The sequence below is a fragment of the Salvia hispanica genome, chromosome 6 (assembly GCF_029641045.1).
Source record: "Salvia hispanica isolate PSC_SH4W2 chromosome 6, Shi_PSC_v1, whole genome shotgun sequence".
In the NCBI taxonomy this organism is placed as follows: Eukaryota; Viridiplantae; Streptophyta; class Magnoliopsida; order Lamiales; family Lamiaceae; genus Salvia; species Salvia hispanica.
Genome location: NC_142697.1, coordinates 25,213,371 through 25,234,500, shown reverse-complemented (window position 1 = coordinate 25,234,500; position 21,130 = coordinate 25,213,371). Strand labels below are relative to the sequence as shown.

Sequence of the window (21,130 nt, the reverse complement as noted above, 5' to 3'; positions counted from 1 at the left end):
TGTCAATATATAAGATATTAGAATACCATATAAGCGTTCCTGCAGATAATGATGCCAAATCTTCAAAGCAAAATAATGTCGCTAATAACAGATTTTGAACAGAATAAGAAACTCCATGTACTTGCGATTGTTACGACACATAAGCAATAAACTTTCCATTAAGTCAAAAGATAACCAAATCCATGTTTCAGTGCATCACTATAAATAACATAATATCTTGTACCTGCAGAGATACCAATATAGGGGACATATTCAACCGATGCTTCCACTCATTAAAACTCTTTTGATATGCTTCACTCCATATAAAAGAAGAATTCTGTCGTACTAACTTCATTATCAATTGATAAAGAAATATTTCCAGTTGAAAACCAGTTCAATCTTTTGTAGATCCACTTCTATTCCACGACCTGATACCATGTGTCCCAACAATACCACATGTTCTGGAAAAAACTCACCTTTACTCAACTTAGCATAGAATTGTTCATCTCGCCGAACTTGAAATATTGATTGTAAGTGATTAACATGATCATTTGTAATTCATGAATATACAAACAAGTCGTCAATAAAACGAACTACTAACGTTCCAGTAATGGTTGAGAGACTCTGTTCATCAATGACATAAAAAATTGTAGGTGCAGTTGTTGATTCGACTTCCAATAGTGTATATAAAGTCACAATGTGCAGTCTTTCTTCTTCAAATATGATATTGGTGCACTCCAAGATGAAACACTGGGTCATATGAATCTCCTACCAGACAACTCTTTTAACTGATTCATAAATTCTTGAAATTCTAATGAAAACGATTGATAAGTAGAAATAAAAATAAATGCAGTGCTCAATAGAGAAATATGTCTCTTGATAAGGTGAAAATCCAGATAAATCTGCACTTCCAATAAATAAAAAAGCTGATCTAGATAATATAAGAAAACCTGGAACAATATATTAACTACCGTAAAATATCACTCGATCCTGTCTCGATTATTATATTTCCATTTCTTTACTTGACAAGCTACCTTGGTTCGATGAAGTGAAAACCAATCTATACCCATAATAATATCAAAACTTGTGTATGAATAAGAAAATCAATATCCGCTGGCAGCTCAACTGAATTAACTCGCAACACCTTCTCTAGAAAACCGTGTATATTGAAATAATGTCAGCTCATAATCAACATAGTTCCTTGATTAAAGACAAAACCCTCTCTGCTTCTCATCACAATACACTTCTTTGCATATATTTAGCATTGAGTTCTCTAGAAAAATCGTCTGAACTGAATACCAGAGGTTGCATCATAGCTTGTGGGACTGTTTTCCACCAAGAATAAGTATTGCTTCAAAGAAGAGATACCCTATAATCAAAACCTTCTTCTGACATACAACATCTGATTAAACACCGGTTCTATCACTTTTAACTATATCCCAGCCTCAGTCAGATTAGTCCCATAAAATCAACAACTTCTGTATTAATATGACAATCCTTCTTAAAATGACAATGTGACAACAACTTGGCATGCAATAGTATAAACGCAATGCAATATTATGAACGCTGCAATGCAAAATGTTATAATCCAAAACTGAACACTCTATACTGCAATATTATGAACGTTACAATGCAAAATGTCTATACTGCAAAACTAAACAATCTATACTGCAATACATTCATATTGCAGTATAGCGCTTATATAATTGCGTTGTACTAGCGTTTGTAATATTGCATGCTACATTGTTGTCAAATTAAGAGTGATGTCACCCTAATGCATCCATATATATATATATATATAGAGAGAGTTGTGATCAATGTCGAACCCTTTTTAAAGACCGAACTAGAGACCAAATTTGGGCCACTCATTTTTCTTTATCTTATGATTATGATTAATTTTGAATTAATTTAATATTTTATTAAATAAAAATGTTTTTAATTTATTTATTTTTAATTTTTTTTAAAATACATATATAATCTTTTTAAAAAAAATTAAAATTTTTTTTTAAAGTTTTTTTTTTTAAAAAAAATTTTGAATTTTTTTTTAAATTTTTTTTATTCGATAAAAACTTGCTGGAGTAAATAATGAACTAAATGAATGTATGTTATGAAATAATTTTTCGCATTCACTATATACTGAATTTACTTCAACTGAAAGATAATTATGTCATAACACATTATGAAGTAATAAAATAATAAAATGAAGTAATAAACTAATGAAATGAAATAGTAAACTAACAGAATGAAGTAATATCATGACTGAATGAAGTAATAAACTAACGGAATGAAGTACTAAACTAATAGAATGAAGTAATAACATGATTGAATGAATTGATAAACTAACGGAATGAAGTAATAACCCTAAACCCAACTGAAAGATAATTATGTTATAACACATTATGAACTAATAAACTAATGGAATGAATTAATAACATGACTGAATGAAGTAATGAACTAACGGAATGAAGTAATAAACTAACAGAATGAAGTAATAGCATGAATAAATGAAGTAATAAACTAACAGAATGAAGTAATAGCACGACTGAATGAAGTAATAAACTAACGGAATGAAGTAGTAACATAACTGAATGAAGTAATAAACTAACGGAATGAAGTAATAACCCTAAACCCAACTGAAAGATAATTATGTCATAACACATTATGAAGTAATAAACTAATGGAATGAAGTAATAGCATGCCTGAATAAAGTAATAAATTAACGGAATGAAGTAATAAACTAATAGAATGAAGTAATAGCATGAATAAATGAAGTAATAAACTAACGGAATGAAGTAATAGCACGACTGAATGAAGTAATAAGTTCATAACATACATTCATTTAGTTCATTATTTATTCCAGAAAGTTTTTATCGAATAAAAAAAATTAAAAAAAATTAAAAAAATCTAAAAATAAAAAAAAGTGTTTTTTATTTAATAAAATATTAAATTAATTATAAATTAATGATAACCATAAGATTAAGAAAAATGAGTGGCCCTAATTTGGTCTCTAGTTCGGTCTTTAAGGGTGGATTTATGGTTAATAGGACTCTCTCTCTATATATATATATATATATATATATATAGGGGTGCACTAGGGTGCCACCATAGTTAAAATAACATCATACCACCAATACAGTCCGTTAGATCTCATCTATGGACGCCTAGGATTATGTTTCGTGAAAAAACACGGGTTTGCAGTCTACTATATTAGATATTGCAGTCTACTGTATTAGATATTGCAGTCGTGGTAAACTGCAATATTGTTGTGGTAAGACTGCAATATTCAAGGAACAACACTGCAATCTGGTAACGTAAAATTAGAAATTTCCTATTTTACCCCTCCGTGTTTTTACACGTGGCAGCATGACAAGCACACGATTTTCAGATCCAGTGGCCTAAAATGGTGGTATGGTGTTACAATAAAGAGGGTTGTCATCTTAGTACATCCCTATATATATATATATATATATATATATATATATATATATATATATATATAGGTTTGTGTTAAAATGACAACACCTCTTAAGGTAACACCATACCACCAATCCTAGCCAATCATTTGTACACATGGACGAATAATCAGCTGCCATGTGGCAATCATAAAATTGCTCAAGGGTAAATTTTCGCGGACTGCAATATCCAATGCGCTAGACTGCAATTTTTCCCGCCTGCAATATCCAATACGCTGGACTGCAATCTATAGATTGCAGTCTAGTATATTGGATATTGCAGTCTAGTGTTTATAATATTGCAGTCTAGCGTGGTGTCACAGTGTCATTTTAAGAGTGTTGTCATTTTAACGCACCCATATATATATATATATATATATATATATATATATAGGGTTGTGATCAATTGAGATTTTTTATGCTAATTGAGAAATGAGATGCAATATCAGCCACTCATTTTTATTAAATGAGTGGTCCAGATTTTTCCACATAGAAAATATCTTTAGATTAATTAATTATGAAAGGGCAGAATGGTAATATCATAGTATATTTATTTAATAAATATTTTTTTTAATTTTTAATTTTAATTTTTTATTAATTTTTTTTATTTATTTTTTTAATTTTTTAATTTTTTTTAAATTTTTTTTTTATTTTTCAACTACATATACAATTCATGTCAGCTACACACATATAATGTCAACTATGTGTACAATCCATGTCAACCACACATACAATTCATGTCAACTACACACATATAATGTCAACTATGTGTACAATCCATGTCAACTACATATACAATTCATGTTAATTACACAATATAATGTCAATTACACGTACAATTCATGTCAAATAGTATTTATTGAATAAAGTTGTTGACATTTGATGTGCAGTTGACATGAATAGTATATGTAGTTGACAAAAAAAAATGATTTTTTTTTAAAAAAAATAAAAATAAAAAATAAAAAAAAAATTAAAAATTTTAAAAAAATTTAAAAAAATTAAAATAAAATAAAAAATTTAAAAGAATAAATAAATAAAATAAATAAAATTACAATTATGCCCCTGTGTTGACATAAAGTACATGTTGTTGACATTTCACAAATATTCTAGATGAGTGGCTGAGATTGCATCTCAATTCTCAATTAGGTTCATATATATATATATATATATATATATATATATATATATATATATAAAGTAGTGATATGGGGAAAGTGCCCCTTAAGTATATAACTAGAGAACAAATCACAGCCACAGGATCAAGAAAATCAAGGGCTAGTTTTAACACATGAGATTTTCGAATTTGAAGGAGAAATCAGTTCACTCTATCACAAATTTACTTCACTATACAAGGCGGGGGTATAATGGACATTTCACTAATAAAATTAGGGTTAACAATTGAATTAATTTCTCATTTGCAGAATTCATCTCCCGCCATCACTGCTCTTCCCGTCGCCTCCATCCATAGTCGTCGTCGCTTCCATCCGCCGTCGCCGTCGCTTCCATCCATCGTCGCCATCGCTTCCATCCATCATCGCTGCAATCGCCGTCGCCTCCATCCATAGTCGAACAATGAATCCAAATAGAAAGATTTTTCAAAATGTAAGTTGTTCTTCTAGTTTCTGATTTAGATTTCTCATTCTTATTTAGATTTAGTTTTGAGAATTCTGCAAATTCAAACGTCGAGAGTTTTTAATTAGTGAGATATGCAGTAGTTTATTATGGAATCCAAATTGAACAGAACAGGTGTTAGCTTACAGTTAATTACTACAGTTAACTACTTCTATGTTTTGTGTAGGTTTTGATCGACAGAAAAAAAGAAAAACAACAACCGTAGACTCCGATCGTGAGTAACAACTACCTGCTCTGTTTTTCATTTAGTGAAGTATTACATTATTAGAGTGAAGTGTCTGTGATCTATGCTTGTAGTGCTTTGTTTTTCCATTTCAGTGAAGTAAAACATGGTTAGAGTGAAGTATTCCAGTGTTAGAGTGAAGTGTCTGTCATCTATGCTTGTAGTGCTTTGTTTTTACATTTCAGTGAAGTAAAACATGGTTAGAGTGAAGTATTCCAGTGTTAGAGTGAAGTGTCTGTCATCTATGCTTGTAGTGCTTTGTTTTTCCATTTCAGTGAAGTAAAACATGGTTAGAGTGAAGTATTCCAATGTTAGAGTGAAGTGTCTGTGATCTATGCTTGTAGTGCTTTGTTTTTCCAATTCAGTGAAGTAAAACATGGTTAGAGTGAAGTATTCCAGTGTTAGAGTGAAGTGTCTGTGATCTATGCTTGTAGTGCTTTGTTTTTCCAATTCAGTGAAGTAAAACATGGTTAGAGTGAAGTATTCCAGTGTTAGAGTGAAGTGTCTGTGATCTATGCTTGTAGTGCTTTGTTTTTCCAATTCAGTGAAGTAAAACATGGTTAGAGTGAAGTATTCCAGTGTTAGAGTGAAGTGTCTGTGATCTATGCTTGTAGTGCTTTGTTTTTCCATTTCAGTGAAGTAAAACAGTGTTAGAGTGAAGTATTCCAGTGTTAGAGTGAAGTTGGTGTATTTTCCATGTGCTTTTGACTTTTTTTGCGTTGGATATCCTTCCAAATAGGGTATCTTATTGGGAATTTAGTTAATGATGTCTTAATCTAACATGTCAAAGTTGAGGTGCTAAGATTGATTCTGAGCCGTTGATATTGGCACAAGTGTTGCTATTGATTTAGAGTGACACTTAATTAACCTTTCATTTTAGTGAAGTGAAATGTGCTTAGAGTGAAGTATTTCATGGTTAAAGTGAAGTGTTTGTGATCCATGCTTATAGTTTCTATAAATGGCAGGACAACTATTAATCTTTTGAAAGCTGTTGATATACTTAAAGGAAGACGAAGAGAAAGATCTAGAGCAACGAAAGTAGAGGCCAAGATGATGATTGGAAGCTTGGCGTCTATGAAGGCGAAGATGTACCAATTTGATATATTCATAACATGTTTCATTTAGTTCATTGTAAACCGTATTCAGTTCATTTAAATTCAATATTATGTTTAGAGTGAACAGATTATACTTAGAGTGAAGTCACAACTTGGAGATAGATGTGGAAAAATTATTGTAAACTTCAAGCGTTCATGACCATTTGTATGAAAATGATATAGTTCATAATATTTGTCATTATATTCAATATAAAGCTCATCCGTTTCAATTAAATTAAATATTATGTTGACTATTTACTTCACTGTAGAGCATATTTGTTTCACTATAGAGCATATTTGTTTCACTATAGAGCATATTTGCTTCACTATAATTCACTGTAAGGTTATTATACTTCACTGTAAACATATAATAGTTCACTATATGCATAATATACTTCATTGTAGTGAAAAAATAGTAAACTATAAGGCATGTTCAATTTACATCACTATAAGCACAATATATTCCACTGAAAATGAAAAAAATAGTAGACTATAAGACATGCACAATATACTTCACTTTATGCTCAATATACTTCACTTTATGCCCAATATACTTCACTATATGAAAAAAACAGTACATCATTAGAACATTACACTTTATGCATTATATACTTCACTTTATGCTCAATATACCTCACTTTATGCAATATTAAAAATCATATTTATTTCACCGGAATGAAAAGACAGTACACCATAAGGTATGCTCAATACTTCACTATAAGCATTTAATAGTTCACTATATGCTCAATATACTTCACTTTATGGGCAATATACTTCACTCTATGAAAAAGCAGTACACTATAACCAATATTCTACACTCAGATATTAAAAATCATTCAAAAGTGAACTAAACATTCTACAAAGTGAACTATTTCTGCCAGATTCTCACTGCCTCTGTTTTGTTTTGTCTTTCATCTTTTTGCAGTACCTCGAAGGATTCATGACGAAGGACGATCGATCAGGAACCGAATCTGGAAATCATGCTTGACGATCGATTAGAAATCGGGAAATCACGAACAGGATGAACAAATCTGGAATTGTGATGAATCTGAAATCTGGAATTGAATCATGTGAATTCACGACGAAGGGCGATCGATCAGGAATCGAATATGGAAATCATGATTGACGAACGATTAGAAATCTGGAAATCACGAACGAGATGAACAAATATGGAATCGTGATGAATCTGAAATCTGGAATCGAATCATGTGAATTCACGACGAAGGACGATCGATCAGGAATCGAATATGGAAATCATGCTTGACGAACGATTAGAAATCTGGAAATCACGAACGAGATGAACAAATCTGGAATCGTGATGAATCTGAAATCTGGAATCGAATCATGATGAACAAATCCAGAGGATTAACGATCAGGAATCGTGAATTTTGGAAGAAATCGTGAATTGCGAAGAGCTAAGAAAATCACGAAAATATGGTGATGGTGAAGAAATCATAAGTTTGATTTAGTAATATTGAATTACAAAAATGCCCTTGGGCTATATTTAAGCAATAGGATAACTTAAGCCATATGATTAATTTGAATTATTAAAATGTGTGGCTGGGATTTATTCTCTAGTTATGGACTTAAAATTAGTTAAACATGGATCACTTCTCTCTCTATATATATATAGGGGTGCATTAATCTACTTTCACCCCTTTAGATACTATTTCCTTGTTAATATCATCCATTGGATCATAGCAGTGGACGGTCAAGATTAGAAAATCGGATTTACTCCTGACTTGCATTATTGGGTTTATTTCGTGCATTACTAGGGTATAATAGTAATCAGATATTGTCTGGAACACGTTAGAAAACATAAGGTCCGATAATTAAGCGGGAATTTGATAGACCTTCCAATTTATGACTCTCTCTCTCTCATTCAATCCCATCAAACCACGATCAAACAACTTCCTCTCATTTTCTAAAATCGTCAAACCCTAGCCGCCGCTTAAAACCCTACCGCGACTTCGATTCTCACCGTGAAAAGCTCCATCCGTCGACGATTCCGAGTCGCGAAGTTCCGGTTTCAGTTCGTGAGCGCCCTAGGTCCACTGTTCAAATCCTTGTTTCATCTACGGTACGCTGCTAAAGTTCCAATTTTTAGTGCGAGTTCTTTGAGAAAATGTGAAATTGTGAGTATTAGATGTTGGGTTATCCACTTTTGGAAGTTTATTGTTGGTTTATTAGTGGTATGTGTTCTGAAATTAAGTTTTTGGGATGAATTCGACCTGAAATTGGTGATTTTGTTTTTATTACACGACCCTGGAAGTAAGATGTTGGTTTTGTTGGTTCTGTAGACTAATTTGGTCCAGTTTTGGTGTAGTATCTAAAGTGGTTTCTGTTGTTGTTGTATCTGTTAGATTTGCGATGTCAAAGAGAGGACGGCCTTTCAAAAGCCAGCCGACGCAAACCGAAGGTGAGACTGCTGCGCCATTTGTAAGAAACTGATTGTGTGCTTTTCCTTATTTTGGTACATTATGGAACGTTTTCTATACATTTGTTGCCTTTATTTTTGGCATTACAAGTCTAGTTTCTCTCTGTATTATGATTGCCTAAGTGGTGTTCATTTTTTTTGCATTAGACAGTTCAATTTCTGCATCATTTGGTTTGTTTGGAGGTGTCCACTGCTGAGTAGTGAGATTTAAGAACTAGTAGGTTTGTTTTAGTCCAGTTTGATGCATTATATACCAGTATTTGTACATTTGTAGCCTTTATTTGAGCAGTAAAAGTCTATTGCAGATCTGTTATGTTCTTTCCAAAATGTGGGTCCATTTTTTTTACATTATTTATAACATTTTGTGCAATTTTTAGTTGCAAATTCCCATTAGTGAAATATGGGTGCTGCAGTATTGGACATTTTGGTTGGAATTGTCCATTTTTCTCCTTAAATTTTTCATGACAAGTCCATTGGAACTCTGTTTTGTACTTGTCTCAAGTGGTGTCAGTATTAAGTCACATTATTCTGTACACTTGTTGCATTATTCTGTATAGTTGTTGCATTTTATAGTTATTTTCACTCATTTGGACTTGTGATTCCTTGCCAAAAAAATGACTGCTACATCCGGGCAGGATGGAATCATGCATTATTAGGTTGGAATTGTACATTATTGGTTTGGAATTGTCCATTATTGAGTACTGATTGTTAGGTTGATATTATGCATTAATACATGCTCTGTTAACATTATTGTAATGTCAGTTATGAACATTATACAGTTATTGTTATGCATAACTCAAAATCCATACTGTTTTTAAACATGATCAGATTTGCACATTATACAGTTAATGTTTTGCATTATTGGTATGTGCAACATTATTTGGTTGGATTTGCACATTATACGGTTAATGTATTGCATTCATGATATTCAGCACTGTTTTTTTCTCCAGCAAACAAGCATCCAAGGTTGGTCGTTGATGATGCAGTGGATGATGTTCTTCCACTAGCAATTGCCCAAAAATTCCGGGAAAGACTTGAGCAACGGAACACGGCCGAGGCTGGTACCTCAGATCAAGACCCCGATAAGAGGAAGCAGAGAGGAAAAAAAGTAGACCACCTATATAGCCGAAGCACTACAGAATTCCTCAACTGTTTGAAAGGCCTAACTCCACGGCAGAAGGAAGCCGTGCATGAACTTGGCTTTGGCGTTGTACTCCACTTCAACATCAAGGAGATCCCTGGTTACATTGCCTACTGGGTTCTCAACTCATTAAATCTAGCTAGATGCCAGATTCCTTTGTGTGGTGGTGGGGCCTTGACGCTTGATGAGGAGGACGTCCATTTGTCCCTAGGTTTTCCCAGAGGCCCCACACCAATCTCAAGGCCAGATGATAAACAGACGGAGTTTCAGTTCAACGACTACGTTGCAGATAAGTGTGGTAAGAGTCGGTACAAGATGACGGCTAAAGACATTGCCAAACTGATCACGGCCGAGGTGAATGGTAGGCCAGATTTCAAGCGCATGTTTATGTTCATGCTAGAGAATGCACTGATAGAGACACCTGCAGACGGTAATCTTAAGCCCAAAATTCTACATTTCATCAATGACGTTGATGAGATTAGAAATTACAATTAGTGTGGGTACGTCTTATCCGTGTTAGAGGCCACGTATCCTACGTGGAAGAGAGGTGAAACCATATATTTTACGGGACCTATCCACTTTCTATTGGTTAGTGAAACAATGATTGAATGTTTAGATATTTTACATTGATTACTTACATAGTAGAACATGCATTATTGATCTCTTTTTATGTTTGATCATGTTTCAATATTCATTTTAAGTATACATTACTGATAGTTGATCTGTTGCATTATATATATAATTCAATACATTACAGACCATTTGGCAAACTTTGTTTATTGTCAGTGTGCGTATGTGGACTGCGTAGTTCACATACGGAGGCGTGTCATCCGTGCATGGCCAACAATGAAGGGCTGGACAACAGAAACCCTAAAACAACGAGAGGATGCCGAGCGTGATCAGTTCGGTACTGGAAGGTTGGAGGACCGTGTTGATAAGGAAAAGTATTTGATGGATGAGGAAGCTAGGAGGTTGCAGGCTGTGAACAGAGGAGATGGTGCAGCACCAAGCACAAATAGAGCTAAACGTATACGAGATAAGTTCATCGCTTCAAGTGTGCTGATGGGCCATGCCATCACGACGTGGGTAGAGGATTTCAAGATGATACCCGTTGAACTGCTGAAGGATCAGGGCATCCGAGTAGGGAGTCAGATAGGGAAGAAGTTGCTGGGATTAGAGGATGAGATTGTAGTTCAAGATGAAGAAATAGTTACGCAATTGACTCATCAGGCAAGGCAATACGAAGAGGAGTACAGTCCAGAGTGGATTGAAGAGATGGAAAAAATGATGTCGGCGTATGACAAGAAGAAGGCGATTGCAAGAGGCTTCGATAGGCCATCTTTTGTGCTTGAGGGTTTTGAATGTCCTGACCCGTTTGCGTCACAGCAAACATAGCCGACAGACATGGCTGGTGGTTCAGGGACAACGAACAATGATGATACAGCCCAAGATGAGTCGGTTGGTGCTGCTGACCAAGGAGGGGACATGCCCATACAAGATCAAATAGGCAGTGATATCCCTGATAACACGGCAGGAGATGCTAGTGGTGCACGGGTTGAGAAAATAAATGATTAAGTGATATCCCTGAAACCTTCCCGCTTGCATAGGTCAGGAGCAGCAACTGAGGTATGCACCAAGAAAATAAATGATTGTGTTATTAGTTAGTAAAATTATTACTCCATCTCATTTGTGTTCCATTGTGTGCAGGTGCCTAGAAGCAGTGTTGAAGATGAAGGGAAGGTTAGGGAGGATGCAGCGGGCAAGAGTAGAGCCGAGACAAATAAAGACAAACCAAAGAGTGTAGCCGTAGAGGACAACGTCAAGGTAAATATGTCTCAAGCATTACTTGCATTTTGTAATAATATTGTTACATTATTAAAACTAAAGTTGTACATTATATGATTGTATCTTTGCATTATTCAGTTCATTTTGTTTAACTCTTTTTTTAAAAAACAAAGACAAACAGAGGGAAACGCGCTGAGGTTCCGGCAGCCAAGAGAAAACAGCCCGCTAGGGAGGGAGCTTCAAAGGCAGCGATGGGCATACAGTCGTCCATTCCACAGGAGGTTGAATATCTAAATAAAACCGTAAATGTATACATTATTATGTAGTTGTCATGCATTATTCGATTTTAATTTATTGTTTGTTTAATGTACGGACTGCTGCATCAAGTAAGGGCGTAGTGATTGGTGTTGCCCGAACAAAACAGCCAATAAAACTGGTAGATGCAAAACATGGAGGTGGAAGAGACAAAGCCATTGGAAAGGTTGGTGATCTAGAAAAAGCGAGAGGGAAACACATCAAACAGGATTCAGATGCGGATGAGGTATCGAATAGCGTAGTTAATTCAAAGACTAAAGTAAACGATATGCTAATTGCAACATTTAGTGTTGGTGATGACTTGTATGTGCTTTATATGTGTCTTTATTTTTGGTTCAGAAGGGAAGAATAAAAAAACCTAGTTTGGCTGCCCGTTCTCCATTCAACGAGAGAGCGGTCAGATTGACAGCAAAGCCACACACAGTGGACAAGTAGCTCTACTACTGGGTGCTTAGCACAGCAGAAAAGAATAAGTAAATTTTATTCTTTAGATATTCTTATTTTAGGGACATGTGACTTTGTTTTAACTGGGTAAACATATACAGGGATTCAGTTGTCTACCACGACAACTTTAAGAATACTGTGCAGATCGAGATGCAATCTTTAGCGCCATTCAAGCCACTGAGCCCGGATGTTATCGATACGTGGAGCTCTTACCTGAATACAATGGAAACGAACAAGGCGCCAGAGAGGGTTTCCAGGCTTTTCTTCTCAACAAGACCATGCGTGAGTGCACATCCTTCTCCGCATGTTTCTGTCAAGTTACTATAATAACTTTAACTTTGTAACGGCTAACACAAACAAAGTACAGCTTCAGTCAATGGTGGACGCACAACCCGAATGGACGGAAAAATTCCAGTTTGATACCTTCTGGACCAGGGTTTTGGAGGAAACAATTGGAACGGATAGCTATCAGTGGGACAAGTATGAAATGGTGAGTTATAGTAATATATAGTGTATTCGATGTGTAGTTGTGGTAGACATAATAATATGTGTTCTAATGCTCCTTTCGTTGTGTAGTTCTTCTTCCCTATTTGGGGGACGACCCATCAGTATGTGGTCTGTTTTGATCTTTGAGATTCAAAGATGAACATCATTGATCACACCTTGGCTGAAACACACGGGACATTTGGCGAAAAATATGGTGACACACCCTCTGTGCTGGTAATATACATTACACTACATCACTTCTGCATTATATACCACAAATTGTACATTATGTGCCATTGTTACATTTTTCTTTTTTTTGGGTGTAGAAAAAGTTCTTTGCAGCAGCACTAACGAAATCCAAGGTCGCAAAAATGGCGGCACAGGTCAAAAAATGTAATGCGCATGTCGTGACAATGTCGTGGAGGAACAACATCGGCACCGTGGACACGGGGGTGTATGTGATGAGGCATATGGAGACGTATTTTGGGGAGAGGGCGAAAGAATGGGATTGCGGACTAACTGCCAAAGGAATGAAGAGCCTGGAAATGTTGCGAATGAAGTTTGCAACAGCTCTGCTAACTTATCCACATAACTCGAAGACTGGGACCAACCAAACACAAGCCACGAAACATTGGATGGATAGGCCGCCTAAATTCAGCTTCGAAAAGTGGGTTGAGAATTATGGGATCGAGTGAAAATAGATGTTTTTAAATTTGGATATGAACTAGATGTTTTGTTATGAACTCATGCCGGAAGGGTGAAGATCGACTTTGTGGGTTGGAGTATGTTTAGATATTTTGGTACTAAATTTTTGTTGCACACAACATATAATGAATGCAAATAACTTAATAATGTCAACTTACTGCTTAATAATGTAACATATGTAGAAAATAATGTTGAACACAACTATTGACTATAATAATTTTTAACAACAAGCTCGACAAGCAATGCATGCAAGTGAACAAATAATGTAAATAAAATCCATTATAATACACTTTGTTGGGATACTAATGCAGTGGCATACCAGTGCGTATTACACAATAATGTAATAAATCTACATTTACAATGACCGAAACTATGTGTGTAATGCACGGTTCTCCAAAAAGCCCGTCTTCTATAATAATTCTAAAAAATTATTAAGTATTAATTGCAAATAATGTAACATTTGCATAACAATAATGCACAAAGACCAATTTATAATGAGCAATCATATCCACAACCTTGTTCAAAGTGGGAAATGCTTCGACGTCAATACTGAACATAAAACGCAAAACAAAAACAAATAATTCTGTTATAATCAAAATACATCAACATTTCCTCTTTCCCTTACGCAGCTCGTTCTCCTTTTCCAGCTCTTTGAGCATAGGACAATTTCTAGAGTCGTGATGGCACAGTTCATCGCACGCCTTACACCGTCTAAGGGGTCTAGTAGCCTCCTTGATAGCCTTTTTCTCGCTTGGAAATCAGACGACTAGCGGAGCTACTCGCGTGCCTCTTCGTCTTGACCACATCTGGAGGGTGGACCTCAACGACTTCTGGCCTTTCCATTCCATAAAACTGTTCAATCATTCGTCTCTTCTCAGAGGCAGAAGTTGTAGGTGTTCCAGCTTGAAGAGAATTACCAAGTTCCTCCAGTCCACCTACGAATGCACAAAGCACATCAATGTCCGTCTCAAATCGACGAAAAAAACCATAGAACAGTGAGATCCCTTGCTTTGAAACGTTTTGCCTTTCATCAACCACGGACTGTGTAGGTAAAGTCTCATCAAAATGTCCATGGACAACCTTAGCTAGCGGAGTCTTCAGCCATCTACTTGCACAGTAGGTATCCGGAATCTTTTAACTTCATTGTTCCGGAACAAAAAGAAGATATGGCTGCACAGATACCCCTGCCTATTGAATAGTTTGCAATCGCTACAATATGACTCGTCAGTCCTATCATGTCTCACAAAGTAGGTATTGCAAAGGCTGTCTCCAAGCTTGTAGGTGTCCACACTGTCCGTAGATGAGAACCCCAACACGCGGCATCTGTCATTACCCTCAACAATCTCCTCTTGTATTTTCTTGAACATACTATCTGTGTACATAGTGGAAGCATGTTTCTCGAACGCCAAAGTAGTGGCCAATATAGGCAGGGCAGTAGCGTCTTGGTAGTCCAACTTTGTTCTACTATTTCGCTGAAATTCCAAAGCTTGGTTGAAATTCATGTAGAATTCGGCAATGTTGTTGCGTGGCTTCAAGAAGTTTTTATAGAAGCTGTTCTCCGACTCAGATATAGAGGTGGTCCTAATCATCGACCCCAGTGGGAAATCTCTGAAGTACGCAGGTATCCATAATTGCCTATACTCGTACAACGACATGAACCAACTGTGTTCTTCCAAACCATAACGCTCAACTACTCCATTCCACTCTTCTTCGAACTCGTCGAGTTCAAGCAGATCCGACCAGACGCATGCATTGAACTCTTTCTTAAAATCTTCGTGCCTCAATAACCTACCTGGAATTTTATTGGCCAACTTATGCATAATATGCCACATACACCATCGGTGGCGAGTCCCGGCAAGAATCTCTTCAATAGCCGATCTCATCCCCAAATCCTGATCTGTAACGATCATCTTCGGAGCAACCCCCATACATTGAACAAAATGTTTGAATAACCATGCAAAAGCGCCTGTCTTCTCGCTGCTTACCAAACCAGCAGCGAAAGTTACTGGTCGCCCGTGATTGTCCTTTCCCGTGAATGGCGCAAAGATCATACAATACCTGCGTAGCATAAGCCAACATAATGCAATCAAACGACAAATATAATGCATACAAACATCAGTATTAATGCAAGCAATAATGTACATATTAAACAGGTATAATGCAACCAACACAAATATAAATGCATACAATAACATACCTATTGGTGTTGTAGGTAGTGTCAAAAGCCACAATATCACCGAACATGTGGTAATTCCTCTTCATCAAACCATCACACCAGAACAGAGCAACCAGCTGGTTACTGGCATTAACCTCGTACTCATATGTGAATGCCTCAGACATCTCCTTTTTCTTAGCCATATCATCCAAAACCATTTATACGTCAATACCATGTGCGTATGCTTTGATGTCTCGTGAAGCATTCCTTATATCCCCAACATTGCAGCCAACGAGCTGAAAACCACCGAGAATTTCCTTCAGAACATTAAACGTGAGCGTGGGGCCTATATTAGCCTTCGAACAATCAAGAATAAATTGGTGATGTACGTCGTCCAGCTTTCGATTGATTGACATAAACTGCTGATGCTCTGTCTCAACCATATAATGGTTATGAACCTCATTGAACTCCTCGACAGTATAACCTGAAACTCCCCCTTCGGAGAAGAACTTGAATGAGATACTCGCCTTACAACCACACCGCTTGGATAACCGGCGACGTTTTATCGAAAAACCAGACCGTGCATTTGCTTGGTCATCCTCGCTCCACTTCTTGCTGCCTTCCCTATTGCATACCACGTTATACCAAGTAATTACACCATCGGCTTTCCTCAGTTGTGCTTTGCGCGTATCAAAACCAACGGCACGGGCGTACACATCGTAGAACGCGAAACAAAAATCTAGTGATTTGAACTTCTGCCCAAACACAGGCTTCAAATCTTTCGAACATTCAGATACAACAACCACTGTACAAAATCACAAATACAAAATCTAAGCAAACGTAAACATTATGAATTATAAACGTGCATTATCTGACTAAAAGTTTAAATTATACCGTAATGAATCTACATTATCTGTATCTATTAAAACAACACCCTATCCGCCACGTCTGTAAACCCTAACCAAGACAAAATTAAACTTGAATTATGTATTCGCAAATATACATTATCCATTAATGAATGAGCATTAAGATTATCAAATAATACAACACCCTAGCCGCCACGTTTCTAAACCCTAGCCCATGCAGAAAAAACGTGCATTATTAATTTAATACTTTACATTATAACCTTAAAAATTGTACATTAATTTTAACAAAAAAAAACTTGACGACCTCAATTCTAAACCCTAGCCGACCCCATAAGCAAACTCATGCTCCTTGTTAACGTCAATTATGGAACTAGTACCAATTCACAGATACAAAAAATCAAAAAGGGTTGCGTTAATATGTGTGATATGGAAATTAATGAAACGTTGATACAATAACCAAATACTTTTCGACAAATTTACCTTCTTCCATAGTTGAATCATAAGCTTCGTCCATTGTTGAAGAACCACCTTCTTCCATTGTAGTAAAGATAATCTTCCCGGAACTCTCCAAAAAATAATTCTACAAGTTTCGCACGATCGCACTATTTGTTTTCACCAAAATTTTCGAGAATGAAGAACGATGAAAGATTAATCGCTGCAAGATGAAAGAGAATGGAGAATGGAGAACGATGAAAGAGAAGAGACAATTCTGTACTATGAATGAAAAAAACCGCTGCAAGATATTGTGAGGGAGAGAATCATGGACTTACCATAACCGACGTCAATGCATATCCCCTAAACGCCCTTCTATAATTTTTTAATGAATAAAAATGATTAAATTAGGAACTAATTTCAGCCTTTAGATCTTAATAATGGATGGGGGAGATTAAAAAGGAAAAAGCACAAAAGATGGGAAAAGTATATGAATACATCCCTATATATATATATATATATATATATAGGGATGTATTCAAATCCTTTTCATATTTTTTGTCATTTTTCCTTCTTAATCCTAGCCCCACGATTTTGTCATCTGACGGTTAGATTAATGCCACGTGTCATTTAATAATGCACATTTTCATTCTAATAATGCACAACGGCTAATAATGCAACATTATAGACTAATAATGCATTGATCACAACCATCCAATTCAAGGATCCGAGGGCTGAGATTAAGAAGGAAATAGGACACTTAGGGTGCAAAGGAGCCTAACGCACCCCTATATATATATGCATACATATAATATTTCAATATACCAAAAAAATATTGATTTTCGGTGTGCCACAATTTTTGGTACGGTATCATACTGTACAAAAAAATTTCGGTACGTTAACGGTATCAATTTTCCTATACTTCGTTATACCGTGGTATGTCGACTCTTCGATATACCGCTATATTGAAATATTATATGTATGCATATATATATAGGTAAGTGCGGTATTTCGGTATTTTTGCTCACCTCTAGTTTTAAGCGGGTTAGGCCCAATAGTTAATAAAGCTAACTGAATTAACTCATTAAACTAATTAAATCAGATTAGCACATTAGAATTCATGAAGCTCGGCCCATTAATTCCTTAAATTTGTCTCTCAGCCTATTAATAAGCTCAATTATTACATAAATAAAAATACATGTAATGTATATCTGCCTCATTCATCTCTCTCCCTTTTCATATTAATTTCTTCACTAAAGTACACGAAGAATCTGGACTTAAAATGCGATATTCTACATGGGATAGAGTGTGTTAAGTGGATGGCAAAGACCGATTGATTTTGGAGAAGTTATTTTTTAGTTTGGAATATATCTATATGTTATGGCATAGAGTAGATCAAATGTGAAAGTTTTTTCAACAAATTGTAGAGGAGAGACTTAAAAAGCAACACTATTAAGGTAATTCGAATTTATTAATTGGTAGATAAAGGGCTTGGACAAAAACAACGACAAAGACAAACATTGTCAACACAGCCTAAGTAACGGCAATATATATAGTGATCATCCTTGTTTATTGCAGAGCTTTTCATTCACCAAGTCATCATCGATCTAGTTGTTCTTACAAGTGCAAAAGTGATCAATACAGATAATCACACCAATTGGGCATAGCTTTGATGGGCATAGCTTTGATGGGCAGTCTTTGACATTATTGCACAGTGGTCTTCCATCTGAAAATTCATTTACATTCAATAGTTTAGTAGTAAATTAAATAAATACTCCATATTAGACTATTATTCACAACTGATGAGGAATATTAGAGTCTGTAACAGAGAGAGAAGTTCAACCAGGATAATCGACCCAGTTAATATTGATGGTGTCTTCACAAGCGCAGACCCCATCTGTACAGAGTGGCTCGCCAGTTTTGCATGAGGAGCAGTCCTGGCTCGTACGCCACACAAATCTTCCACCTCATAATTCATTCATTTATTTAGTAAATTAAATAAATACATCACGATAATAGCGAGAGAGAGAGAGAGAGAGAAAGGAGGTTCAACCTTGGCAGCCAAGAGCAACTGCAAGCACAAGCCACGACCAGTGGCGGATCCAGACTTTTTGGATTGGGGATGCGAACTTTATGTAAAATACTCTTCTTCGTCCCATAATAAATGTCATACTTGAATAATGATACAAAATTTTAGGAGATGTTATTTTATGTGTTAAGTGGAGAGAGAAAATATCATATTTATATTAATGTGAGAGAGAATTTTTTTTGCAAAAAAAGAAATACTTTTTCCATCCCAAGATAAGCGACTCATATTTCCTTTGTTGGTATTCTCTCTCTTACTTTTTCTCTCTACTTTATTAACTGTCTTACTTTATTCACTTTCCACTTTACTAACAAAACCTCATTTTCTTAAATTTCGTGCCGAAAAGTTTGTGCTCACTTATCTTGGGACGGAGGGAGTATGACATTTTTGTGAGACAAACTAAAAGAGAAAGTATGACATCTATTAGAGCACTCCCAATGGAGTTCCCTTATTTCTCCCTTATTTCTCCCTAACTCCTGCCACATCAGCGCCACATCAGCATCACATTTTATCCCCAGTTTTTAGCCAACCCCTACAATGGTTTCTCCCTTATTTCTCCCTTATTTCTCCCTAACTCAACATTTCATTTTTACATCATCACTAATTTAATTGTTTTATTTTTATATATAATAAAGCTAGCTTATTTAATTTATAAAGATAAATCAAATAAATAGTAATAAAGTTCGTTGTATTAAACACGGGTACACATTACAACGAAGAAAATTAAAAAAAAAAAAAGTACACGAATGGAAATAAAAAATCAAAAAAAAAATTCAAAGAAAAAAAAATTCAAGGGCGGTGGGCGCGGTTTCTATTTGCCCACAATTCTTCGATGATATCGTGTTGTAGTGCTTGATGGGCCTCCTTCTGGTGTATGTCCATGAACGCCTGGAACCGTTCATGTTCGTTGTGCGGTACACCCTGGCGGGCGGACTCGGTTGAGACACCGTGACTCGATGATGCAACACTTGGGTCGTTGGTGACGTCGAGGACGCCTTCGTGTTCATCTTCGATGATCATGTTATGCATGATGATGCACGCATACATGATATCGGCAATATCCCCCTGGTAGAAAAAGCGCGTCGGACCCTTTACCAGTGCAAATCGCGATTGGAGCACCCCAAATGCCCTCTCCACATCCTTGCGCGCAGACTCTTGCGCTCGGGCAAAATACCTTCTTCTATCTCCGAGTGGGCATCTGATCGTCTTCAGAAACACGGGCCATTGCGGATAGATGCCGTCAGCCAGGTAGTACCCCATGTTATGCACATTGCCATTGGCCGTGAATTCGATGGAGGGGCCTAATCCGTTGATCCGCTCGTTGAAAAGGGGCGAGGAATTGAGAACATTTAGGTCGTTGTTCGACCCGGCTATACCAAAATAAGCATGCCAAATCCAAAGCCGTTGGTCGGCAACGGCTTCAAGAATGATGGTGGGATGCGTACCTTTGTAGCCGGTAGTAAACTGGCCTCGCCACGCGGTTGGGCAGTTCTTCCACTGCCAGTGCATACAGTCGATGCTGCCGAGCATCCCCGGAAAGCCGTGGGTCCTCCAGTGCCAATCCAGTAGGAACTGGCAGTCAGCTGCGTCCGGCGAGCGAAGGTAGTGCTCCCCAAATATCTCTCGCACGCCCTGACAGAAATTCTTCAGGCACTCGTTGCCAGTCGTCTCGCCGCATTGCAGATACTCATCGAACATGTCGGCGGACCCTCCATATGCCAACTGCCGGATGGCAACAGTGCATTTCTGTAGGGGCGATAGTCCGGGCTTCCCTGCTGCGTCTCGCTGGAGCCGGAACTCGGGGTAACGCGCGGACAACGCATTAACAATGCGCAGGAAGAGGGAGCGGCGCATTCTGAACCGGCGACGAAATACATCTGCCGGATAACGTGGTTCCT

At 36.5% G+C, this 21,130-nt stretch overlaps 3 protein-coding genes across 3 annotated transcripts; 1 reads left to right on the top strand and 2 right to left on the bottom strand.

The window, feature by feature from the left end:
• The first annotated feature begins 13,144 nt into the window (after positions 1 to 13,144).
• On the top strand, positions 13,145 to 13,683 carry LOC148923420 (uncharacterized). The gene is made up of 2 exons (XM_089060444.1): positions 13,145 to 13,222; positions 13,315 to 13,683. Exons 1-2 carry the CDS (start codon positions 13,145 to 13,147, stop codon positions 13,681 to 13,683), a joined length of 447 nt encoding a protein of 148 aa, XP_088916570.1.
• Positions 13,684 to 14,413: 730 nt separating this feature from the next.
• Positions 14,414 to 16,066, bottom strand: LOC148923419 (protein FAR1-RELATED SEQUENCE 5-like). Its single transcript, XM_089061488.1, has 3 exons — positions 15,891 to 16,066; positions 14,876 to 15,751; positions 14,414 to 14,798 (listed from the first exon to the last, which is right to left on the bottom strand). The coding sequence occupies exons 1-3, from the start codon at positions 16,064 to 16,066 to the stop codon at positions 14,414 to 14,416; spliced, it is 1,437 nt and encodes a 478-aa protein (XP_088917614.1).
• On the bottom strand, positions 16,067 to 17,252 carry LOC148923418 (protein FAR1-RELATED SEQUENCE 5-like). Its single transcript, XM_089061487.1, has 2 exons — positions 17,195 to 17,252; positions 16,067 to 16,653 (listed from the first exon to the last, which is right to left on the bottom strand). The coding sequence occupies exons 1-2, from the start codon at positions 17,250 to 17,252 to the stop codon at positions 16,067 to 16,069; spliced, it is 645 nt and encodes a 214-aa protein (XP_088917613.1).
• Positions 17,253 to 21,130: the final 3,878 nt, after the last annotated feature.